The 23,079-nt window shown below is 54.3% G+C and overlaps 10 protein-coding genes across 10 annotated transcripts; 7 read left to right on the top strand and 3 right to left on the bottom strand.

The window, feature by feature from the left end:
* Window positions 1-2,572: 2,572 nt before the first annotated feature.
* On the top strand, window positions 2,573-3,481 carry F5Z01DRAFT_699543 (uncharacterized protein; the record flags this gene model as incomplete). Its single annotated transcript, XM_046266386.1, has 1 exon — window positions 2,573-3,481. One exon carries the CDS (start codon window positions 2,573-2,575, stop codon window positions 3,119-3,121), a length of 549 nt encoding a protein of 182 aa, XP_046119688.1. The 3' UTR covers window positions 3,122-3,481.
* A 1,845-nt stretch (window positions 3,482-5,326) lies between these two features.
* On the top strand, window positions 5,327-6,722 carry F5Z01DRAFT_699541 (uncharacterized protein; the record flags this gene model as incomplete). The annotated part of the gene is made up of 5 exons (XM_046266385.1): window positions 5,327-5,433; window positions 5,488-6,008; window positions 6,039-6,206; window positions 6,235-6,528; window positions 6,583-6,722. The coding sequence occupies 5 exons, from the start codon at window positions 5,327-5,329 to the stop codon at window positions 6,720-6,722; spliced, it is 1,230 nt and encodes a 409-aa protein (XP_046119687.1).
* A 121-nt stretch (window positions 6,723-6,843) lies between these two features.
* On the top strand, window positions 6,844-8,041 carry F5Z01DRAFT_652069 (uncharacterized protein). The gene is made up of 2 exons (XM_046263260.1): window positions 6,844-7,664; window positions 7,718-8,041. Exons 1-2 carry the CDS (start codon window positions 6,987-6,989, stop codon window positions 7,943-7,945), a joined length of 906 nt encoding a protein of 301 aa, XP_046119686.1. The 5' UTR covers window positions 6,844-6,986; the 3' UTR covers window positions 7,946-8,041.
* A 375-nt stretch (window positions 8,042-8,416) lies between these two features.
* Window positions 8,417-10,469, top strand: F5Z01DRAFT_635379 (uncharacterized protein; the record flags this gene model as incomplete). The annotated part of the gene is made up of 2 exons (XM_046262146.1): window positions 8,417-8,474; window positions 8,548-10,469. The coding sequence occupies 2 exons, from the start codon at window positions 8,417-8,419 to the stop codon at window positions 10,467-10,469; spliced, it is 1,980 nt and encodes a 659-aa protein (XP_046119685.1).
* A 39-nt stretch (window positions 10,470-10,508) lies between these two features.
* Window positions 10,509-11,442, bottom strand: F5Z01DRAFT_557051 (uncharacterized protein). The gene is made up of 3 exons (XM_046260670.1): window positions 11,114-11,442; window positions 10,866-11,058; window positions 10,509-10,808 (listed from the first exon to the last, which is right to left on the bottom strand). The coding sequence occupies exons 1-3, from the start codon at window positions 11,323-11,325 to the stop codon at window positions 10,548-10,550; spliced, it is 666 nt and encodes a 221-aa protein (XP_046119684.1). The 5' UTR covers window positions 11,326-11,442; the 3' UTR covers window positions 10,509-10,547.
* A 265-nt stretch (window positions 11,443-11,707) lies between these two features.
* F5Z01DRAFT_652066 (glucoamylase/glucan 1,4-alpha-glucosidase-like protein) lies at window positions 11,708-14,051 on the top strand. The gene has a single exon (XM_046263259.1). It carries the CDS (start codon window positions 12,132-12,134, stop codon window positions 13,923-13,925), a length of 1,794 nt encoding a protein of 597 aa, XP_046119683.1. The 5' UTR covers window positions 11,708-12,131; the 3' UTR covers window positions 13,926-14,051.
* A 1,160-nt stretch (window positions 14,052-15,211) lies between these two features.
* On the top strand, window positions 15,212-15,679 carry F5Z01DRAFT_635377 (uncharacterized protein; the record flags this gene model as incomplete). The annotated part of the gene is made up of 1 exon (XM_046262145.1): window positions 15,212-15,679. The coding sequence occupies one exon, from the start codon at window positions 15,212-15,214 to the stop codon at window positions 15,677-15,679; it is 468 nt and encodes a 155-aa protein (XP_046119682.1).
* Window positions 15,680-16,609: 930 nt separating this feature from the next.
* Window positions 16,610-19,009, top strand: F5Z01DRAFT_556905 (putative C6 transcription factor). Its single transcript, XM_046260668.1, has 2 exons — window positions 16,610-18,040; window positions 18,088-19,009. Exons 1-2 carry the CDS (start codon window positions 16,713-16,715, stop codon window positions 18,932-18,934), a joined length of 2,175 nt encoding a protein of 724 aa, XP_046119681.1. The 5' UTR covers window positions 16,610-16,712; the 3' UTR covers window positions 18,935-19,009.
* F5Z01DRAFT_556799 (NADP-dependent oxidoreductase domain-containing protein) lies at window positions 19,007-20,414 on the bottom strand. Its single transcript, XM_046260667.1, has one exon. It carries the CDS (start codon window positions 20,056-20,058, stop codon window positions 19,084-19,086), a length of 975 nt encoding a protein of 324 aa, XP_046119680.1. The 5' UTR covers window positions 20,059-20,414; the 3' UTR covers window positions 19,007-19,083.
* Window positions 20,415-20,593: 179 nt separating this feature from the next.
* F5Z01DRAFT_680736 (peptidase S8/S53 domain-containing protein) lies at window positions 20,594-22,432 on the bottom strand (the record flags this gene model as incomplete). The annotated part of the gene is made up of 5 exons (XM_046265620.1): window positions 20,594-20,756; window positions 20,808-20,933; window positions 20,990-21,529; window positions 21,590-21,822; window positions 21,875-22,432. 5 exons carry the CDS (start codon window positions 22,430-22,432, stop codon window positions 20,594-20,596), a joined length of 1,620 nt encoding a protein of 539 aa, XP_046119679.1.
* Window positions 22,433-23,079: the final 647 nt, after the last annotated feature.

Genomic DNA, 23,079 nt, shown 5'->3' with positions numbered 1-23,079 from the left:
TAGTCTCGGAGCTACCCGTCCCTGTATAATGTGTTCTGCCGGAGGATCACGATTGACCATCCAATTCGGCTCTCGGCACATGTGGGATTCGTCGTCTGCTTCCGTCCCGAGCTCGGTCCCGAACCCGACCCACTAGCACCCCGTGTGGTGGGTCTGGGGCTCCGGAATCCGGGGCGTTACCCTACAGGCCTACCAATAGAGACGAGCATGTTAATATCGATGACTCTCATCTCTAGGTTTTCTCCACTCCACGCTACCAAGGTGGAAAAGAAAGTGCCGGTGTCTCTGTCTAAGGCTAGGCATAAGTGGACCCTTGGCCAACTGGCGCTTCCTCCAATAGGCTCAATAGCCCTGTGGGCCTTGGCACCTGGCACCCGGGGTACTTGACAAAGTCCACGGGATATATCCTACACGTTATTCTAACTCACAAATAATTTCACTGTTAATCTGGACTTTTCTTCGTTTTCCTATCGCCTCGATTTTCCTGAATGTGAGCGCAGGCTTTTCATTATCCATGCTCAGCCCTCTCAACCTTTACCCCTGTTCCCGATCTCGCATGCCGTCCGATCCGTTGGAAATCTTGGTCTAATCCTTCAACCAGGGGTCTTGCAGAAGCTTCTTGGCCGTGGGCCGAGCCTCCGGGTCCGGGACCTTTGTTAGGGCTCTGAGTGCTCTGATAATGTCGATCAAGCATTGTCTTGGGCGGTGGGCCAAGCGCTGCAATGAGCTCTACGAAATGCATGCCATCCAAAATACTACCATCTTCATTTGTGTGCTAAAGAGCGTTTGAACTCTGTCCTCCAAGAATATCCATGCCTAGGAACCAAACGTGTACCAGTCAGCACTGTCAAGACAATGACAACCTTCCGGCACATGTACGAATACGTACCGTGAGTCCCCCAATCCAAATATCGATTGGGAAGCTCCGATCGATGTACAAAATCGTGCCTGGTACGCGGTTTATGACGGGCACATTGTCACCCTCTGTGCGGTTCGGTCCCGAGCCCAGTCTCGCTGAAGTCAGAGGGTAGCAAGGGTCTGCTCTTGGCCTTCATCAGCGGCGAGAATAGTTTGGTACTGAAGCTCTTGGCGAACCACGGGACTCGAGTGCTCGCTTTCTTCCAGAGCATGAGATGCGGCACTACCATCCGCGCCAAGGAGAAGCCTCATCGGATGGACGTCGAGGAGCGTCTTAGCAGATATTTGTGTAGGAATTAGCGTCAAGACTTTAGAAATGAGCGACTTGACCAATACCGGTGTGGAAGCACTGCGCTTCCGTGCGTAAGAAGTCTAGCGCTTCGAGCAGTTTTTTATTACGTGCTGTGACAGGCCCTTCGTAAACCGCCGCCCCTCTATGCATACGGTGGACATATCGCGGCGACTCATCTGTGAGACCTTAAGGGCAGGCGCAGGGTGGGTTCTATGAGGACTAGTCACTCGGTTGGAAAGAATCAACAGCTTTGTTAAGCTTAACCTAGACCCGGAATGACAGCTAGGGAAGACCGTTCTAAGGGGCTTCTGGAAGGAGAGCTCACGCTAGCCAATGAGCAGTGAATGTAGATATTCGACGCCACATCAAATATGCTTGGATTGATTTGTTACTGTAGTAGATTGCAGTCCACAAGAGTTCGGCGATGAACCCACTACAGCAAACCAACCTGCGATCCTTTCCGGAGCTCATGCTCTATCCGTAATGGCGCTGCATCCATGTGTGATGCTATGAGCTAATCGGCGGTACGTGTCTGCCCTACATGCACGAGCAGTACATGTATGCTGCATGCACCAGGTTGTCACCCGAGTCCCGACTCCAGTTCCGACTCCCGACTCACCCCCACCCACCCGACGCTGATACTCTGCGTAGGTGATGGGGTGTAGTCACGATGCCAGCCAAGGCGCACGTCAGGCTGCAGAGAGGGAGACCCGCTGCGGCACGTGAACGCTGGGGCCCTGGGATGCCCTCCTTCTCGTCCAAGTGAACGAATCAGGCCAATACATTCATCCTACATGTAATTACATGTACACTCTTAGCCCAACACCACGAGCTGCATGGCGTCGGAAGTCAAGCTCGAGAAGGAAACTCAGCTCGGTCGAATCCCATTCGACGTATTTGTTCTAGTAATTTGACCCCGCCCAACCCTATCCCAGCTTCCTGCCCTGTCTAGAAGTATGATCCTAACCAAGAGACAACAGGATAGCTGGGATTACGAAGCCCCTGTATAGATAGGTAGATGGCGAACGATGGAAGAATTTGGTCGGAAAGTACTTAGCCATGCCAAGGATTGACCGTCCGTATCTCGTACACACGTTGTTAGAATGGTACTGATTCTAAAGGAAGCCTTATCATGACCAGGCAAACAACTTGAAGACGCGAAAAGATGACGGCTCCAATCGCAATCTCGTCCACGACAAAATTCAAAGAGTCCTCCGTTCTTTTCAAACAAATAGGGAGAGGAACGCGAGCGAATTATCTAATATAAACAACCATTTCTGGGTGCAACTCTGTTACGACAAAGCGCTGGAACGGAAATATGCTGAGCTGGCGTGGTGGGCAGGAACGGATGCTTTGGTTAGTATGGAGCGGTTTATGGACGACCAAGATCTATACGACCTTGGCGAGGACCCTGACCGTCTGCGCAACAAGCTTCTCGAGCGTATGCCAGGGCTCTGCGACAAAACTGGATCTAACTACCGCGCGGGTGAGGGGCGATGCACAAGGCATTGGCCTAAGTCTAAGAGCCTAGAGGCCAAGTGCGATCGGATGGATTTTTACTTTCTTTTTGTAGATAGGGAGGCTACAGAGCGTGACTTTGTGAATGTAATGTGGTTAGACTCATACGGCGAGTGCCTATTTATTAACCAGATAGCCGTTGGCAAGCTGGAGAGCATGACGGTCATGTTTGGGGAGAGGTTCTCTATGGAGGAAGCCATACTATACTACGGCACTGAGGACAGCGCCGATATCAATGGCGACATAGTGCATAGCGATGAAGGAGAAGAAGAATATGTTGGGTCATGGTCCAACTGGTTGACCTCAATTTACACGCCACGACAAAATAACGATGAATGGCGGCGCAAGCTTTTGGATAACACTTGGTCTTGCGCCCTGTATGACTGGAAGTAGGTCGCCGTGCGAAAATCAGCGGTATGCCATCCAGTACATGTCACTCGATATCCTGTGAGTCCGAGCTGATGACCTGCAAAAACGTTGCGCGCACACTGACCAACCGCAGACTAGAGAGAGGCAAGGCATAAGTTCCGAGTCTCCCTCAGCCCGAAAGGTAAAAAGCAGAAGTCAGCAGAACTGACACCAAGAGAAACCGGACGCTCATTGTCCACTGAGACTGAGCGCCACCCTCATCATCCACAGCTTCCATGCCCTTCCGTACTAGATCGTAGTCGAGCCATTCGCATCTACTGAGGACTTCTATCTTAGACTGGTTGCCCTTGATTGCATCAACGTCAGTCTTTGAAAGCTCCCTCTGCAAAGCTGCGTCCAGACACTCCGTCCAACCCTGTGCCAAAGTCACATTTGTTGTCGCGCAATATTTCGATACGCAGTCGTACTCGGTGTAAAACCGGTTTGCCTTATGGTAGGATTCGCCCGTATCGGGGGGGGCAGCAAGGTCGAAACATTTCCCATTCCTTTCCGGCGCCTAGTATATAAGGGCCAGGGCCCGGTGCCGTGATGCCAGAGACAGTGGCTTCACATAACATGGTGAGACGGTATTCCTCAGGCAGGCGCCCGCAAGCGGACTTGTCGTATAGCCATGAATGCTGGATCTGTAGCAGGTCAGTGTCAATTTCGTCTTATCTTATAAGCCATGTCTGAATTGGCGAGTTCATGTTGCAACCAGGGCATGCCAAAGAAACCTACCGCCTGAGTGTCCGAGAGAGTGAAGTTCTGGATTTCAGTCATAGTGGCCTCAGTGTGCTGGGTACTAAGATGAGTGGCAGAAGAATTGAAGCTACTGACAATGGCAAGAAGGAGAAGGTGAGTTTCTCCATGCAGAGGATATGCTAATAAAAGAAGAAGAAGAAGAACGCGGAAGCGCGAAGATGACGCCTTTTGGCGTTGCGGGCCAAATGCGTGCCCGGACCAATCATACCATGTTCATACAAACAGCCAGGAGAGCGTTGGTTTGTTGTTCTTGGCCGTATAATTGCTTCTATGGCTACATGTAGGTTCAACTAAGCCGCGGCATTTCGTAAGAAATGTGACACTGGTCGGTTCGCTAAGCGTCGTATACGAGTTTTTTAACATGGTACGAAATACATGTTAGACAGTTAGATCGCTTTCTAAGCTAGCGATCGACAACCTCCCCCTGTTCACCGCAGTGGCCAAGACCGAGGCTCGAGCCAGCCGCCTGACAACGGTGGGCCGAACCAACAAACTTATGAAATTACCCTATGAGCGGCTTCAGGATATGTGGGGGGTTTGGGCTGCATCATGCAAGAGCGGGAGCGGCTGCGGGGAGGATTGGTTCGTCTGGAACTAACAGTTAGGTTCTTTGTGACTTCAGTGTTCTTAGTCAAGTAGGTGAGTGGTAACCCACCCACCCGCCTTGACTCACCGCTAATACACCATACAACTAACCCTTGGGCCTGAGTAAGCTCCGCAGTAACCCGAATGTGACGATAGCTTCACTTCAAGTCACGACAACGTATAGAAGCATACATTCGGAAGCATGAGCTCTTGTTAAATTATAGAGTAGCATACGTGGTATCTTGATGTTGCCTGCCGATGAGGATCCTCCGTGGCTTCCTGGGCGAGCCCAATTGATGATATCTGCGGACTGCGGCTGCTGTTGGTTCGGCAGGAATTATCACGTAGTATCTTGCCCCGCGTCACCCGTCATCTAGTGTCTCTTCCATGCAGCCGGTCTGCGGCACAGACTCCATGCTCTCGCTTCTGTAAGGAGCAAAGGCGCAACTGGGAGGCTTCGTTACAAAATTTCCCCTCTTGCTCTGGAGCCAACGAACACATGTGATCCGTCTTTGAGCCTTGCGAGAGAACCACCTACTGTAGCCCATGATTGGGGGCTGGGCCATGAGGGAGATTTGTCAACCATATCCAGACACGTTTGCCGGCGGTTGCATATCGCTTGACACTACATGCATTGAAGCCATGCATTTGCATTTTGCGGCGGACAGAAGACTCCTATGACCAACAGTAGAAGAGTCCATAGTAAGGAGTTGCTCAGACTGAGGAATATGTATGGCTTGATGTTCCAAGTATAAGAACCTTGCTATGTCGCCCTTCTGGCGGTTTGATCCAGTGCCTGATATCTCAACTCCACCTATACACTGAACCTTACGGCCGGCTATAATGCAATTCTTGGTTGCGCTCGTGGGCTTGAGCTCACTCGCCTATTCCTCCGTCATTTTTGAGAAGCGTCACGATGACTCGTATAGTCGCTGCAACGCAGACAGAGGGTCAGTCATAGTCATTTTTATGTGCAATTGAAAAACTCTAACCTTCCGATACAGGCTTGAGCAGAAGGATCTGGAGAATGCTGGCCGCATTCTGGGCGACAGCTTATCTCTCCCCGGCGGGTTCCCCATGCTGACCGACGAATGCGTCTACAAGCGAGAGAACACCACCATCGTATCCATCTGCAACGGTAACGCACGCAATCGCACAATCACTCAAGGTGAGGCCAAGCGAGGTATTTCACAGCTGTTTAAAGACTGCAATTCAAAGGGGACTTTCACTGGCGTGCACGTCGTCAACAACCTCACCTTTGCAGCCTACGGCATCTATGCGGGCATCAACCTTAAGGCGCCTCCCGGCATGAACCCCCCTGATACTCCTGGTTCTGGCAGGGGACGAGGCAAAGCGACATGGCTCGAGTTCGTCGGTGAAGGTCCTATGCAAGCCAGAGCGGACGACATTGATTGCCCTGTTGGTTTTTTCGGAGAGACTCGGACGGACTGCGCCCGCCCAGAGGACATCACGTACGACGAGGAAGATGGTTCCTGTGGTCCAATCTCGGCCCGTTCGAATGAGTGTTAGACCTTCTGCGAGCTGAGACGAACAGGGCTGTTGGGACCCGAGACGAGCGCACCGGGCGAAGCTGGAGAACCCAGATCTCCGGGACAAGCCGTTGCGATGACCGAAGGCGAAGAAACGTCCGTCAGTCAGGGGTTCTCGGCTGGCCTCGAAGGAGTGGTGAAAGAGGTTTTTGGAGCTGGTGTCACGTACAGCTGTATGTTTCTGCCATCGACAATACTTAGGTCACCCCCGGATGAGACTAACAAAGCATCAAGGGAGCAGAAGTACCGCAAAATTAAGCTCTTTCGAGCGTTCGGCGGACCCTCCAGCTTCCGACGAGTATTGGAGCCGATGGGTCTTCTTCCCTAAACTGATTGAGAGTTGTGGCAACATCTCCAAACAGAAGCTAGAGACAGCAATCATCGGCAAGGGTGGCAGCGCACCAGTATGCAAAGGTGATGTTGAGACACTCAAGGATAAGTGCACCATCTCACCATACCTCGTGGATGGTGAAGCCTCGGCTCTGTGGGCGCTACGTAAGTTGCATTATGCTTCCCTCCACAACGTGCTTATGACATTGACCATTGCAGGTTATGAGACTGAAGATGGGGAGAGTGTGGATTTGGACGAACAGCACGTGAGCTACAAAGAGATATGCAACAAGGCGGATCCAGATGGAGATGGAGAAGATGAATGCACCGAGGATGAACCCCCCACGCCAGACGAGTAGCCTGTGTTGCCGCTGAGACGACTGGAGTCGGGCCGGGGCCAGCCGCCAGTGGCCGTCGGCACGGACCGCACGATGACATGGACCTTCTTCGTGCTTTCCGCAGCCAGTCGCTAGCTTACCAGGTAGCTTTCTTTCTTACTTCTTTTTTGTTCAGTCACGTCACCGAGATTAATAGAACCTTTTGTTCCTCTCAACCTCTGCAAGCATAAACTGGAGACCCAACGAGGACCTTTGGTGGTGTGCAGAACCATCAGACCAACAAAAATGACGCCGTGGAGGGTAGTTCTCTGGCTTTTCGGTGCTCTGTGGCAGTTCACCGTCTTAGCCTGTCTCCCGACACACGTGCCCATGTTGGATCTTAGAGTCTGCGGACAGAATGAGCAAGCAAGCTTTGGACCCTCGGCTCCTCAAAGAAATTCGACGCGACCGTGGACCCTCGAGCGTCGCCAACTTCCTACAGTGCTACAGTCATCCATCAGCCCATTCCGCTTGTACTCGTCTTCTGATGCTTCTTCTGGGCTTGGCATGAGTGTGATCTGTACGCATGAGAGTGCGGTACATCTTGAACGCTACCTTTCACTCGGTTCCAGCACCACTGCACACCAGTCCGACATAGCCGAGTCCGACTTATTCAGAATCGCCAACATACCAGCACGGGGATGTGGTCTCATCGCGAAGCAGCGGCTACGACAAGGGGATGTGCTCATGGCACAAGCGCCTATTTTGCTTCTAGACTTTGAAATTTACTCACAGTTGGAAGAAAGAAAATGGATCCAGCTCCATCACGAGGCTGTGGCAGCATTGTCGCTTGAAGCAAGAACGATGTTCTGGCAGTTAGACGCCGTCAAACGGGTGGACCCGTTGACAGACCGTATAAGAGCCAATGCTTTCGCATTGCAGATGAGAAGCGGGACATATCTCGCTGTGTTTCCGAATATCTCGGTGAGGCCGCCACTAGCAGGTAATATAAGAGCAAAAGCTGACGTTTAACGTAGCTTCTCAATCACGACTGTGATCCCAATGCGACGTACGACTTTTCTGAGGAATCGCTTACTCAAAAAATCACAATTTCGAAACCTATACAGCCTGGTTCCGAAATAGTCATTAGCTATCTTGAACCACACCTGTCCCTGGAGATGAGGCAGAGCTACTTATCGTCAATGTGGGGTTTCAAATGCTCCTGTAGCACCTGCCAGGCGGAGAGTACGGGGGTAAAGGAGTGACTATTAGGATTAATATATAAGGGTGGGCTTATATTTATATAGCTAAGGATTTAAGAAAAAATATTAGTTGTGAAAAAATAGAAATAAATATCAAGATTATAATATTTATATTAAATGAATAAAAAATATAATAGTGTAGAAAGGAAAGAAGAATAAATAAATAACTACAGAGTACGGAGTAGCCTAATCGCAGTCCCTCACGGCGCCGTCACACAACGATCTTTAGTGCTTATGTTACTCCTCAGGCTCCGCAGCCGTTATTGACCCGTCACGAAAATAAGGCGATCCCTTCAACCGTACGTAAGCAAGACAAACGTGCCTGACAAACATCAGACCGGAATGAGATCACCCACGACGAGTACCTTGACCTTAACTTTTAGTCCAGACAATCAACTCACTCGACGAACAATTCCAAATCAACTACTCTCAAGATCGCTATGACGACTGGTTCTGCACCAAAGCGCCGACGAGATGAATGAGAGCCCGCCGCGCAAGCGGTTGAAGAGAGCTACCAAGAGCTGCTTTCAATGTTGGTTCTCCCCACCGCAGTACCGCGGCTTCTTGGATTTGATTCTAATACCTGTAGCTGACGCGTTAACTAGGCCGCAAACGAAAAGTCAAGTGCTCCCTCACGATCAGAGATGAAGGTGACTGTGCTGAGTGCGTCAAGAGTGGCACCCAGTGCTCCCTCGAGGCCCCATCAAACCATGGAATACCAGCTGCTCCTTCAGCCGGCGTTGATGACCATGGGTCAAGGCTGGATCGGATTGAGTCGTTATTAACGAGGCTTGTGCAGTCACAAGAGAGACAGCAAGCTGACACTATTCCTGCCGAAGGCCAGCCTGCTATGCCTGGCGGAATCTTCGATGAGGCTTTATTCGATGGCTTGGAAGACTTTGGGCAGGAGTACCAGCAGACGATGGCGCCGACAGTATATGATAATCGTGTGACGGATTTTGGAGCCCCGTCCTTTACCCATGCGACCGGCGACGCGCCAAACCTTGAGATGGGCCGCATGAGATGCATGCCCGTGCCAAATGTCAACGCTGTTTTGGCCACTACGGCAGACAGCCAAGTTTCGGAGCACTCCCTGGTGACGCTGCTCCCGTCCCCACAAGATGCAGTCACAATCACAATCAACACCCTCGCTTGGCTCTGGGGTGCTGAAACGCCGTCCGGCAGTGTCTTTAGGCCGGATGACACCATTCAGCTCTTAGACCTGGCAACAATTTCAAAGGGCAGCCCGATTCAAGTTGCCAAGATGCTACTTCTGTTTGCCCTATACATGCAGCAGCTTCCGGATGACTTTGATGAATCTTTGCTCGGGTTCGAGGACATGAGTCGGACGATCGACTTGATCGTAGAGAGATCCAAGGCTTACATCATGACGCATGAGGACGAGGCCTGCTCTACGAATGGCATAGAATCTTTGCTCGTTCTGGGCACCATCTATCTGAACAGTGGCGACATCAGGCAGACTTGGTCTACCTTTCGGAGAACCCTTGACATGGCTAGGCTTGCCGGCCTTCACCAGAGCTTCTCCGACGCCAGGCGCGACTCGAAGAGCGACGAGGACGCGCTCCTGCGGCGCTTGTGGCTTTCGGCTGCCTGCGGGGACTCGTACTACAGCCTACTCCTAGGCCAGGAGCCGGCTACGGGGCCCGACGCGTTTGGCACTGATCACGAGATGTGGACCGATCCTGTCGCAGAGAAAGAGGCCAACGTCCAGCGACTCATCTGCACTGTCATGGCGGGACTGGCAGAAAGGAATGCACAAGGCCGTCACCATGATGGGGATGTGGCCAGAAAGCTCGAGGATCGTCTCATTACAATATACAGCAGCTTGCCAAGCACTTGGTGGGATACGCCCAGCTTCGCCCCAGGGCGATCTCTCGACTCCGCGCAGGAGCCTACCCGACTGTTGTGCCAGATGTGGTACTTTACGACGCAAATGTTCCTTCATCTACCCCTGGCTTTCAGCTCTTCTGGAGAGACAGCCTGCTACGACCTGAAGGCGTGCAGAAACGCGGGCAGAAACACGCTCAGCCGGCACGTCGGGTCGCAGCACGCAAAAGAGCAGCTCTCCCGTTGCCGAGGCGGCGAGCAAGCGGCTTTTCTGTCGGCGGTGGTCCTCCTCATGTGCATCGTTCAGCGTCGAATCCAGTTCATGCACGGAGTACGCGAGAAAACAGAAAAGCCATGGGCCATGTCGTTTGACCTGGACAGAACCTTGGTCCAGCAGACTATCGCTTCTTTCGAGGCACGTGGGAAAGGTGGGCGTCGAGAGCCCATTTCGAAGCAATGTGCGGAGATTCTCACGGCGATGCGAGATCTTGCCTTTAGAGAGGACTTGATGGAAGCCGCCGGGGAGGGAGCTATTGGCAAACATAGGCTTGAGAGGCTCGAGATGGAGAAGCTCGTGGACTCTGCTATCCGACCTTCTCTCCGCCGCTCGAGCCCGGCTGGACGATTGCTGGATCTGACTTTTGGTATTGATTCGAGAATCCAGGCATCACCTGAGTGAACGATTTCTCTTGCTCCTTCATCGCTTGAGTCTTTGGGGTGTTATTCTGTTGCGAACTGCCCTCCCGGCAATTGGCCTTCACGCTTCTCGTAGCAATGCCCTCCCTTTCTGAGCGATGCGATTGTTGAGGATAGTCGAGCTTTCCCCTTGGCCATCGACAACTAGATACGCCATGAAAGCACCCAGCTCCTGGCCTCTCACGGCCCAATTGTCTCCCATCAACCAAACACCCAGGGCTTGCCATGGGTGATGCGCCACGCCTCCTGGCTTGACAACGTGCGTGTGCCACGCAGCGGCGTGCTTCTCTGCCATCTCGAGGGCTGCAGTGTCGGACTTCCCCTATCGTGTTGTCAGCTGTTGTACATGTCAGAATCGGGCGCATCTTTGGCAGTCTACCTTGAGCTTGCGTGGTCGGTCTCCCCACCACAAGTTAAGGCTTTGATCTTGACGGACGAATTTGCCGCTGAGGTGAACGTATCGGAAGGGTGCGTCCCTCTTCTTCGCATCCAAAACCTGCACCATGGCCTCCATGAAAGCGACCGAGTATTCAAAGTCGAGTTTCTCGTCACCGCTGTATGAACCGATACACCTAGCAAGTTGCCCGTTAACGACACGAGCCAAGAAAGGGGATCGAGGAAAGATACCAAATTATCCCAGCGGCATCTGCATGCTGGCTCAACACGTGTTCGGGCCACTCTTCAAAGTTCTTGATCAATATGCTCTCCAGCTTGGGGTGTTCAAGCGATAGGCTTCTCCGAGTGAAGGTGACGACTTTGGTGATGCGCGGATGGGCGAGGCTCTGTCGGAGGGCTTGGCTGCCGATGCCCCCTGTTGCGCCGGCGATCAGGACCTTCATGATTCTGGCGGCTAATATGGATTTTTCACTCCAAGAACGGTGAATGATAATTCTGACTTTTGACTTCTGAGCATTCAAGGGACCTCATGTACTTGATGGTTGCTCTCGGCCGAGTCGGCCGAGAGGTCTCATGGCACCCTCGAGGGCTGCGCTGCCACGTGAAGGCAAAAGGCCTCTCAAACTTCACTGTCGGCCGAGATGTTTCAAGTACTAAACAGAGTACGTGTACAGACTGATGAAAGATTTACGGACGACACATGTGCAGTCGCTGATGGTGATGCTGGGCCTCGGGAAGGCGTGTTCGATTGACGGGCGGCGACAAGGCGGAGGCGTCGTCTTCTTCATCTTCCGCTTCCGCCCCCGCAAGTTGCAACCCCCGCAAAGAACATCAAATGGCAATGCGTACTCTGTACGTGGCTGATTGAAGCAGGCTTTTTAGGCCCGGCACGACTGCCCCAGACATGGGGGCGGGCCGACTTGGCAAGCCTGGCTTCCTGGAAGAGTTTAGCAGCGAGTATCTCGACCGTCACGACTCGCGAGTAGGGCCGAAACGAACTGGGTCCACGACTCCAACGATCGATCTCGGACCTGTTTCTCTCCGCACGAGGCGTCAATAAACCCCTGCAATCCCCATTGTCGCCGGACCGACGACCAGGCCCATGTGGGCTTTATCGGACAGACCTGGGGACCTGGGGTATTATAAAGGACGCGGGCACTCAAAGACACCACGACGACAATAGGCCGCCTGCAGCACCAACTCAGTCTCTTTCGTCCAGCTTCACTCATCATATCGATCGCCACCCAACATGCATCTCCCCCGAGCATGGGAGACCGTCACCGCGGCCGCCACCCTGGGCGTCGTCCTGGGTGCTGGTGCCGCTGCCAACCCCGCGAACCGACTCAAGTGCCGCGCGACCCTCGACCAGTTCATCGATACCGAGAGCCAGGTGGCCATTGACGGCGTCCTGGCCAACATTGGCGCCGATGGCGCCGAGGCCCAGGGTGCCGCCGCGGGTGCCGTCGTGGCCAGCCCTTCTCGCACCGACCCTGACTACTGGTACACCTGGACTCGTGATGCCGCCCTCACCTACAAGGCCCTCATCGAGCGCTTCATCGCCGGCGACTCGTCCCTGCAGTCCAAGATTGACGACTACGTCTCGGCGCAGGCCACCCTCCAGGGCGTCTCCAACCCATCTGGCGGCCCAGACTCGGGCGGCCTGGGTGAGCCCAAGTTCAACGTCGATCTGACGGCTTTTACCGGCTCCTGGGGTCGACCCCAACGCGATGGGCCTCCCCTCCGCGCCACCGCCCTCATCCTCTACGCAGGGTGGCTCGTCGACAATGGCGAGGCGAGCAAGGCGGCCGACACGGTCTGGCCCGTCATCGCCAAGGACCTCGACTACACCGTCCGCTACTGGAACGAGACGGGCTACGACCTCTGGGAGGAGGTCAGCGGCTCCTCCTTCTTCACCCTGTCCGCGTCCCACCGCGCCTTGGTCGAAGGCGCCGCGCTGGCCTCCACGCTGGACAAGACGTGCCCTGGCTGCGCCGAGTGGGCTCCTCAGGTCCTCTGCTTCACGCAAGACTTCTGGGTCCCTGAGGGCGACAGTGGCTACATTGACTCTAACATCAACGTGCGCGAGGGCCGCACCGGCAAGGACGCCAACTCGATCCTGTCCTCCATCCACACCTTTGACCCGGCCTCGGACTGCACCGACTCAACCTTCCAGCCCTGCTCGTCCCGCGCCCTCGCCAACCACAAGGCCGTCGTCGACTCATTCCGTTCCGAGTACTCCCTCAACGCCGGCATCAGCCAGCGCGACGCCGTCGCTATCGGTCGCTACGCAGAGGACGTCTACTACGACGGCAACCCGTGGTACCTGACCACCCTCGCCGCGGCCGAGCAGCTCTACGCCGCCCTCTACCAGTGGAACCAGACGGGCTCCATCACCGTCGACACCGTCTCACTCCCCTTCTTCAACGACCGCGTCCCCAACATCGCCAAGGGAACCTACACCAGTGACTCAGCCACCCTCACCTCCATCGTCGACGCCGTGCGCACCTACGCCGACGGCTTCGTCTCCATTGTGCAGACCTACACCCCGCGCGACGGCGCCCTGGCGGAGCAGTATGACCGCAACGACGGCACACCCCTCTCCGCCCGCGACCTGACCTGGTCCTACGCCGCCTTCCTGACGGCCACGGAGCGCCGCGCGGGCGTCGTGCCCCCCGGATGGGGCGAGCCCGGCGCCAACACGGTCCCGGATCTGTGCGAGGCCCCGGCCCCCTGCGACGCGGCCATCACCTTCAACGCCCGCGTCACCACAAACCTGGGGGAGGACGTCTTTGTCGTCGGCGCGCTGACGGAGCTGGGCAACTGGGCACCTGCTGACGCCGTGCCCCTGAGCGCGGACGGGTACACGAGCAGCGATCCTCTCTGGTCCACCACTGTCGACTTGCCGGCCGCGCGGTCGTTTGAGTACAAGTACATCAAGAAGACGTCGGGCGGCGAGGTGGTCTGGGAGAGTGATCCCAACAGGGGGTTCACTACCCCGACTGATTGTGACAGCGCTGACACTATTAACGATACTTGGCGATGAATTTGGGGATGGCATTTCGTCGGATTTAATGTGGGCAGCTTAGACCAAACCAAATTGACTGTAACTATTCCAAGATGACACTGCAGGTAGCGTTCATGTTGAAGAACAGCCATCCTTTGATTCCGAGACGGCTTTTATCAGTGAACGATCAACATAAAATGAACCAGTGCGGCTTGCCAAATGGCATCCCTTCTACACAGCCCACCTCCCCCTGTCCGTCGATCAATGGGATAAATGCGTAGCGGGCGCTCATAACCTGAGCAACAAGCTGTGCAACTTCTCTTCATCAATAATAGGATTGTGAATTCGTCATGGAGTTGAGCTATCTTTAGAAACGGTCTTGAACTCGTTTGTTCTTACTGAGCACGATATACGAAGGGAGTCGAGAGTAAACCCAGAGTTCTCTATCCACTATGTGGCCGGACCTCTTTTCCCGTCGAGCTATAACCTACACCTGCTTCCCGATGCATGAGGTATGAAGATGACAGACTACTCGATCATGGTCTGGAACAGATTTACTTTTTTAGGAAAATATCGTCTTCACTTAGGCAGCCATATTTGCCATCGCGAGGAACACACATGCCAACTTCCAGTCTAGTCCTGTAAATCCGAATTGCCTACTCAGACCCTCTATCTAGAGGACAAGGCGTGAACGCCGTGTTCTCAACATAAACATCTAGCCCCTGAAAGATCTTCGGCGTTCCGTGTCTCCTTTCTATGCCGTGTCTCCTTTCTATGCCGTGTCTCCTTTCTATGCCGTGTCTCCTTTCTATGCCGTGTCTCCCGTATATTCCGTGCCTTTTGTCGTTGCCATGTCGTACGTACATCCATATTCCCTGTCCTGGCATAAGACATACGTAACACGACATTCCGAATCGGCAGGCAGGCATGTGACGATCTCACTACACTGTATGCATCGCCTCTCAATTATATACATTAGGTCAGAGACATGAACGAGGCATCCATGACCATGTTTCAGCTCACTTGCGCAATCGCCAGACAGGCAGCTAAGCCCTTCCAGACAAAAGATTGGATTACTCCTTCTCAACCTGACTATAAAATCCAGCCATCCCCCCAGGAAAAGCTTCTCGTGTCAAAATCAAGCACACCCTACAAAGAGCTCGTTAAGCAAGACATTGCCATTGCTGTCTCCGCTCCACACTAAATCCTCCATTAACGAGGTATTCCCTTTCTATACCCAACAGGTCGTACTCATATTAACGGCATCTAGCAAGCTACTTTGTTCTATGTCCCTCTGCCCCTTCGACAAAATTACGAGACTCACAATGGCCCCATCCATTACTTCCATACTGTATGGCCTCGCCTTTTTCTCCAGCTTGGCAAGCGCCGCCGAATTCGAGGGCAGTATCCAAGGAAGCTACAAGATATGCGAAAAAGGCGGCACGAACTGTTGGAAACTCAGCGACGACAATAGCAGGATTGTGCAGTCTCCCGACGGGGACTGCTTCGATTTCCTAAAGGTGGGACGATTGGGTCAAAACAGGAGCGATAAAATCCGTGCTTGCAACGGTGCTGGGAGACTTGACCAGAGCGGAGTTCTTGGTGATTATTGCACTATTACCGTCGGAAATAGCAAGGGCCTGGACGCTGGTCTGTTCAAGAAGGACGATGGTTACCACGTCAAAACATACGGCGCTGTTGCTTGCGGTGGTGAGCTGTGCTACACCGGCGGTACCTTGAACAGAGCCAGGGGTTGTGCATATGAAGTCACTGAATGTACCTGCAGTTCCTAGCTGAGTTGCTTCCAGCAACTACAATAGGAGACCAGGTTACCCCAGCCCCCAGCCCTTTCCCTGATAACTTTGATACGGTTGGCGGATAGGAGAATAGCAAGTTTGGCGAGCAATTGGACCTTTATGAAATGCCCTTGTTAACTTGTACCAGTCTGACATGTGGCCGTCTACGGTGATTCATGTACATCTTCATGATAGCAGGCTCGCAATCTATCGGAACATCATTCTGTCGATTTTCTTTTAGCCGGGGGGCGTGCAAAAGGGGTTGATAGGGTACATTGTCGAACGCTTTCAAAACATCGAGTGACAACTACATGCAGTGAGCCACCTTTTCTCTGTCTATTAGTCTTCATCTATCTTGATTGGCTCTGGATTGGCATCGAAAGGAACTCGAGTCAGCTGTTGGACAGTACACCTTCATATGTTTGACTTCGCAAGGATGATCAGGCTCTGGCGTTCAGATGTGACCTTTACGTCCGAATTGTTGGTTCCTTCTAAAATTCTCCCACCACGTCCTCACTTCCAACCATTTTCGCGCACGAATATGCACGGACAAACAAGTTATTCTTCTATACCGATACAGACAACTACAACAAGTTCCCTGTGATGCTCTGGTGCATGTGCAATATGACGTTCGGTGCTGGTAGTCAAGCTACAGGGTAGCTAGATCAGCCATCGCTTAACGAAGGAATATCAGTAATCCAGCAGTTGTCCATGTCACAGTCCAGTGTAGTAGCAACGGTTTATACATTAACAGTAAAAAGATTGCTTTATGCTCTAGGGGGAGCATGGTGTCATTCTCGTATCTTGTCGTAACAATAGTGAGTCCAAGTCGGGATTCCGATGGCGGATTCCCGTGACCAACGTGAAGATTCCCCGCAGGCTTTTCCGCCATGGTGCATTTTCCGTCTCTCCTCGCTTTCATATTCCCTCCCACCTCTCATGAATCCGATTCATTGTCAAAACCAAGGCATCTTATCAGACGCGCCTGGTCTCAATCAGACCTGCTTCTCCGTCTGCCAGTCGCCCCGCAATGCCGCCAACAAGACTCTCCTCAGCGGCGGGTGATCACCCATCATCCATGTCCCCTGGCCATCGTCGTCGAAGCTTTGCCTCCGCCTTCTCAGACCCGTCCTCGGCGGATCTACAGCACGAAAGCCAGCCAGCGTCGGCCAGCAAAATCGCCCGCAAGGTGTCGCGCGCTTGTGACTTTTGCAAAGCCCGCAAGGCCAAGTGCAATGGCGAGAAGCCGTGCAACAAGTGCGTGGCCAAATCACGGGCTTGCCAGTACAATGCAAAGTACACACGAGGACGACCACCCACGCCTCCGCCGAGTGCGACACCAGCTGCCCAGCACGATGGTTCTGCAACGGGGGCCGCTGACATGTCCCAGCAGCAGAGTGTCGCACCGTCAGGCAGAGCGAGCCCTGAGCTTGGTATGGCGGAGATCCAGGGGCAGGTCTTTGATCCAACCTCTGGCTTGACCTTTCTGCACAGGGCGTGGAAGAGACTGAGTGCCCAGGATGCGAGGAACCAGACGGAGCAGACTATGAGCGATGCTGTCGTGCGCCCCTCGGTCGAGAACCAGCCTGTCACCATGGCGGGCGATCGTCCCCTGCCGGAGAGTAACGATCATACTCCAATACGGCTGCGCTCACCCCCAGAGAACCGCAGACTTCTCGATCTGTACTTTGAGTTCTGCGTCGCGACGTACCGTATCCTGCATCGGCCCTCTGTGGAAAAGTGGCTGTCGGTAGTTGAGCAGAACACAGACGTCAACCAGCCAGTGTGGTATGGCATTGGCCACGCGCGCGCCGCCATAGTCCTCGCCTGCCTCGCCCTGGCGACGTGCCACGATGAAAAGTCAAAGGGGTACTTCTCCGCCGACGACGAAGCCCACGCTCTGCAGCGCAGCGACGAACTCTTCACCGTGTCCTCCCTGCTCGTGGACGCTGAGACAGGCTACCCCAAACTCGAGTCCGCGCAGGCGCGGCTGGTGCACGTGCTATATCTACTCACAACCTCGCGCTTCAACAAGTCGTGGTACGTCTTCGGCTCGGCCTTGCAGATCATCTCGGCGTTGGGCATGCATCGTCGCGAGAACGCAAAGAAGCGGAGACATGGTGGCCCCAGATCGGACTATATCCAGTCCCAGTGTAGGATGCGAACATTCTGGACCGCCTATGTGCTGGACAACTATCTCGGGGTCGTCTTTAGGCGTCCAAGACATTTCCACGACGAAGACATTGACCAAGATTTCCCGGACCGGGTCAACGACGAGGACATGACGACCTCTGGACCCAGTGAGGCGCTCGAATGTCAAGAGGACTGTCACATTGACGCCCTTAGTTTCCATGCCAAGTATGGCTTTCCGTGGAGGAACGCTTCATTATGCTGACGAGAAAAAGGATCGCCAGAATTATAGGGACCATATCACGTGAAGTCTACACTATAAGAGATACGGCCCACGCCGAGCGTGCGTCCGCCGCAAACCGGCTCATCCAGAACATCCAATCCTGGTTTGAGAGCTTACCCCTGCATCTGGGAAGCATCCGTCCCAGCATGCTCATACCTTCCTATCGGCGACAAGCCACTGTCCTCAAGCTTGCGCACTCCCACGCTATCATGCACGCCAGCCGTTTATTCCTCCTAAGCAACGACCCCTCGGAACGATCACACAGCGACAACTGCATCGCGGCCGCAAGGACGGTGCTCGAAACGGTCGACCGCATGGCCAAGGAGGGACCCATCTTCCACGCCTTCTGGTGGACGCACTATGTCACGTTTTGCGCCCTCGTCGTCGTCTACGTGTGGGAGATTCAGCAGCGCAAGATGAGCAAACAACCCGCGGAGACAACAGGCATTGCGGGGAGATCACGACAACGTCTCTTGCAGCTGGCGGACAAATGCCAGACACACCTGGCGAGAGCGACAGCGACAAACAGTCCCAGTAGGCGCTATGCCGTCATCCTCGAAGAGTTCCGCGGTGCGGCGACAGGGCAGGCCACAGCACGTCCCGACGTCACAGGCGCGAATGGCTTGGATCAGTTGGCACCGAGGAGCGGAGACCACATTGTCGATGATGGAATGCCCTCGGAAGCTGAGGGGATGTGGGACTACGAGGGAGGCATGGCCACGCTGGACCCTTACCTCTTGGACGAGTGGCAGACGACAGACTGGTTGGATCTGGACAGCTCTGCATTCTGGCCAAACCTTCAGTTTGACGAGTCAATCGTGTGGCCTGAGATAGGCTGACCCAAGGTGCAGCAGCATTTTGATTCACGACAGAATTCAACAACACAGGAGGAGCACCCTGTTCACATACACCCACCAGCGAGTTTTACGTCCGTTCACACAAGGCAAATGAAGTCTATTCTATGGTCTCATCATACGTCTAGAGTTTCTCAGACCGTGAACTTGGTCTTGTTCTCCTCTCCAGCCTCTCTGGCCACCCTTTTCACATACTCCTCGCCAAGCTCCTCGAAAATGTCATATCCCCACCTCGTCTGCCAGTTGAACCTCTTGTTCCTCTCCAAAGCGTTCAACTTGTCAAACGCATCCTTGGGCAGTTCCCTAATCTGGCGATTCGTCTCGATCCTCGACGCCGTCACGCTCTTGGGCAGCACGACCGTGCCGCGCTGCACACCCCACGAGTACAGCACCTGGCCAATGTCCAAGCCCAGCTCCTGCGCGAGCTCCGCGACAAGGGGGTCGTCGACGGTGCGGGGCTCGCCGGTCTGGTTGTTCCCGAGGGGCGAGTAGGCCTCGACGAGGATGCTCTTGTCCTGGCAGTGCTTGAGCAGCTGGGGCTGCTGCAGGTAGGGGTGTGCTTCGATCTGGTTCACGGCTGGGACGACCTTGGTCTTGCGCAGCAGGTCGTCCAGCTTGTTGGCTGTAAAGTTGGAGACGCCGATGGCCTTGACCTTGCCGCTGTCCAGCAATTTCTCCATCGCGCCGTACGCGACGGCCGGGTCAATGTCCTCTAGGGCAAAGATCCCGCTGCCCTCTTCGAGGGGGAACCACTTGTCGCCCGCCCGAAATGCTACCGGCCAGTGCATGAGGAAGAGGTCCAGGTACTCCACGTCCAGGTCCCGGAGCGTCTTGTCCAGACCTTTCTGCACATCTTCGGGTCGATGGTGCGTGTTCCAGAGCTTTCCGGTGATGAAGATCTCCGAACGGGGCACGCCAGAGGCCTTGATGCCCTCGCCTACTTCTGCTTCGTTGCGGTAGATGGAGGCGCAGTCAATGTGGCGGTAGCCGGTGCGCAGGGCGGTCTCGACAGCTTTGGCGACTTGACCTGGCGGGGCTTGCCATGTTCCAAAGCCCACAGAGGGGATCTTTGCGCCGGTGTTGAGGGTGAAGTGGGTGGGGAGGCTCATTGTAGCGACTGTGTTGCGTCAGGGGTTGAGTAGTTTGGGTTACTGAATGTACGAGGAAGCGTCAGAAAAATGAAGATGTCAGAGCTCTGAAGTACTGAGACTCTTTGGAGGGGAAAGCGGAGACTATGAGAAGCGTGACTAATTGTCCGCGTGCAGTAGCATATTTGTCGTTGAAGTGGTGATAGTTGTAATATGAGGGCGCGGATACTTATCCGTCAGCTCCTCGGGCGAGCCGACATCGCGGATACTATGACAGCCGCGGAATCAACAGCTTGGCAGCGCTGAGTTACCGACCCGAACATTTACTCCAGCAAACTCACTAAGATCTCAAGAGGTACGGGTATCGTTGGCACGATTCGCGGATAACGCTATGCAAGGTGAATCAACAATTCAGGTAAGGTTCGCCGGACCTGTGACTAGTTGGGAGAGAAATGTTCAATCCTCTATATCTATCTCTAACCAAGTATCCTCCGCGTGACATACTGTAGGACCAGCCTCGCCATGTCGTCGCTCGTTGCGTAGTATATGCATGCAATCACTTGCAGGCGAGCTTCTTGAGACGGTCGTAGAGAGGCGTTCCAAATCCAGTGGTAGGATCCCATCCCTCGACAGCGCTCCAGCCGGCATCGGGTACGTATGAAGAGGGCAGGCCTTCGTAGCTTGTGCCTGTGCAGCCAATTGTTTTGCCTTCGGTGATACTAGGTGGAATCGTCAGCGTCAGAGGAACATATGGGAACGGTGCAACTCACTCTGTGAAACCGACATTGCCAATGCTGTAGATCCATGGGTTGAGGAATCCCATGGCAGGCTTGCCCTGGTTGAAGCGCTCATTGTTCAAGAGAGCAATGATGGAAGCAAACACCGGCGTGGCAGCACTAGTAGCATTAGCATGTCTCAATTCCGTTCCATTCTCTTCTGCAAGTGAGCATACCTTGTACCACCTGTCACCTCGACAGCTCCGTGGTTCATCTCCGGATACCCCCAAGCCATAGCAGCAACGTCGGGGTATGCGGCACCGTTGGGGTTGTACAGCCCTTCCCATTGATCTCCGAGCTTCTCGAGATACGCACTCACAGCGTCGTCCTGCCACTCGGGACGGTCGAATATTCTGGAAAACCCACCACTCGAAATGTTGAAGGCTGTCTGGGGCTGGTTCTGCACCGTCCCGCCAACAGCGGTGACGTACGGGCATATTCCAGGGAAAGTCACGGTAAATGTCGTCGTATTCAGACCATCGTTGGACTGACATGAGCCGCCCACGCCATGGTTGCCAGACGCGGAAATGACGCTGACGCCACGCGCGCCGAGCTGGCCAAAGATGTCACAGGCGGTGCGGCAGTACTCCGCGCCCAGGACCTGCTCGTGCATGCTGTACGACATGGACACAACCTGAGGAAGTTCGTCGTCCGGAAGATCGAGAAGAGAGGTCGCAAACGTTAGGAAGTCCTCCAAGCCGTAGCCAGGACCAACACTGCCTTGGTCAGTAACTGCCGCGTGCGTCGAGAGTAAGAGAGGGGGGGGGAGGGCTTACTCGAGATCAGGAATGTAGTCATAGTATGCGCCACCGACAGGCATGAAGCGAATGTCCAGTCCAGCGGCCATGCCGACCGCCTGCTGGATGTTCAGGTTCGCTTCGCCAGAGGGATAGTTGTTGCCTTGCGGGTTGGAGCCTCCGTTGAGAGGGACAGTGGTGAAGTTGGCGCCCTCCGCAAAGGGGGCGAAGCGACGGATGAACTCCTCGAGCTCAGAGTGTTGTGCAGTTTGCTTGTTTATATTAGCATAGAGTTTTGATCAATGACGAAGGGATGGTACCTACATTGAACCCAGCAATGCCAAATCGAGTGTTTGGGTTGACCTTGACTGGGGGGTCGGGAATGTTGTAGAGTTCGAAAAGACATTCAGGGATGACAGTGTCTTTGCAGACGTCCATGTCAGGATCCGGGTTAAATCCATCCGTAGAGGCGCGAGCTGCGTTGGTACCATGGGTGGGAGCCTCGCGCTTGTGCTCCGTGCCCCTTCCTACGCTGGACATGGGCGCTCTCTGTGCGTGCGAGATGTGGCGACGGACATCTTGTGGCACGGTATCGAGGCCACGCTTCGCTAAGCTGGATGGGGTAGTGGACACAGCTCTGGCGACATGCATCGGTACGTGGGCCTGAAGCCACTGCCCTCGATCAACGAGTTGGCCCTCGCCGACTCCTTCGCTGAGCAGCCAGCGCTTGACCTCCTCGGACGCACCGGCAGGAGGCAGCAGCAGAGCCTTGGCTTCGTCGCGGGAAAGGTGTCGGCCGTAGCTGGCATGGTGAGGATTGGCGATGTTGTAAACAGTGCGCTCAAAGTGGTCGTGGCTTGCCGGGTGAAGCCCAATGAACATCTCCACAAGCTCGGGGCCATTCGTGTCGACGACAGGAATGCCATGAGCCAAAAAGGCCACGGCGAGCGTGTTGAGCAGAGGCGCGAGTCTCATCGTTCAGGTTCTTTCTTGGGCAGTGAAGACGTGATTGTTGTTGATGATGGACTACTGCTCCTGCTGGGCCTCACTTGCTTGATATAGCTTTTCCCATGAATTATCGCCAACGGCGACTCCCGTGCGAGGATCCCCACGTGAGACATCTTGCACCGCGGACAATACTAAGCGGGTTGATATTGTTGAACCCGAGCCAGCCCACGATATGGTGAGAACAGACAATCTGCGCGTCCGTGCACCACCAGACGAAATCGCAGGGATATGCACGGCATGGCCATGTGGCGGGCGACGATTCGGCACGGCACGACGGCCACGATTGTTCACTGCAGGTAATAGAAGACTTGTCGATTTGTGTGGTACAGGGGGTGGGCAACAATGGTATCATGGATGCTGCCAATATGCTGTTGGTTGAGCAACTTGAGCAGGTCTAGGCTTGGCAGGCATGATGCGACGAAATCAAGGTGCGTTGAACGGTGAGCCCCTCAGCAATACTCCATAATGCAGACATGCTCGCAGAAGCAACTGCAGCTCGGCCGCTCGGGCCTTTTGGTTTC

This window comes from Emericellopsis atlantica (genome assembly GCF_019669845.1).
Source record: "Emericellopsis atlantica unplaced genomic scaffold F5Z01scaffold_9, whole genome shotgun sequence".
NCBI lineage: Eukaryota > Fungi > Ascomycota > Sordariomycetes > Hypocreales > Bionectriaceae > Emericellopsis > Emericellopsis atlantica.
Note: the sequence above shows the minus strand (reverse complement) of the source record. Positions and strands in the feature narration are given on the sequence as shown.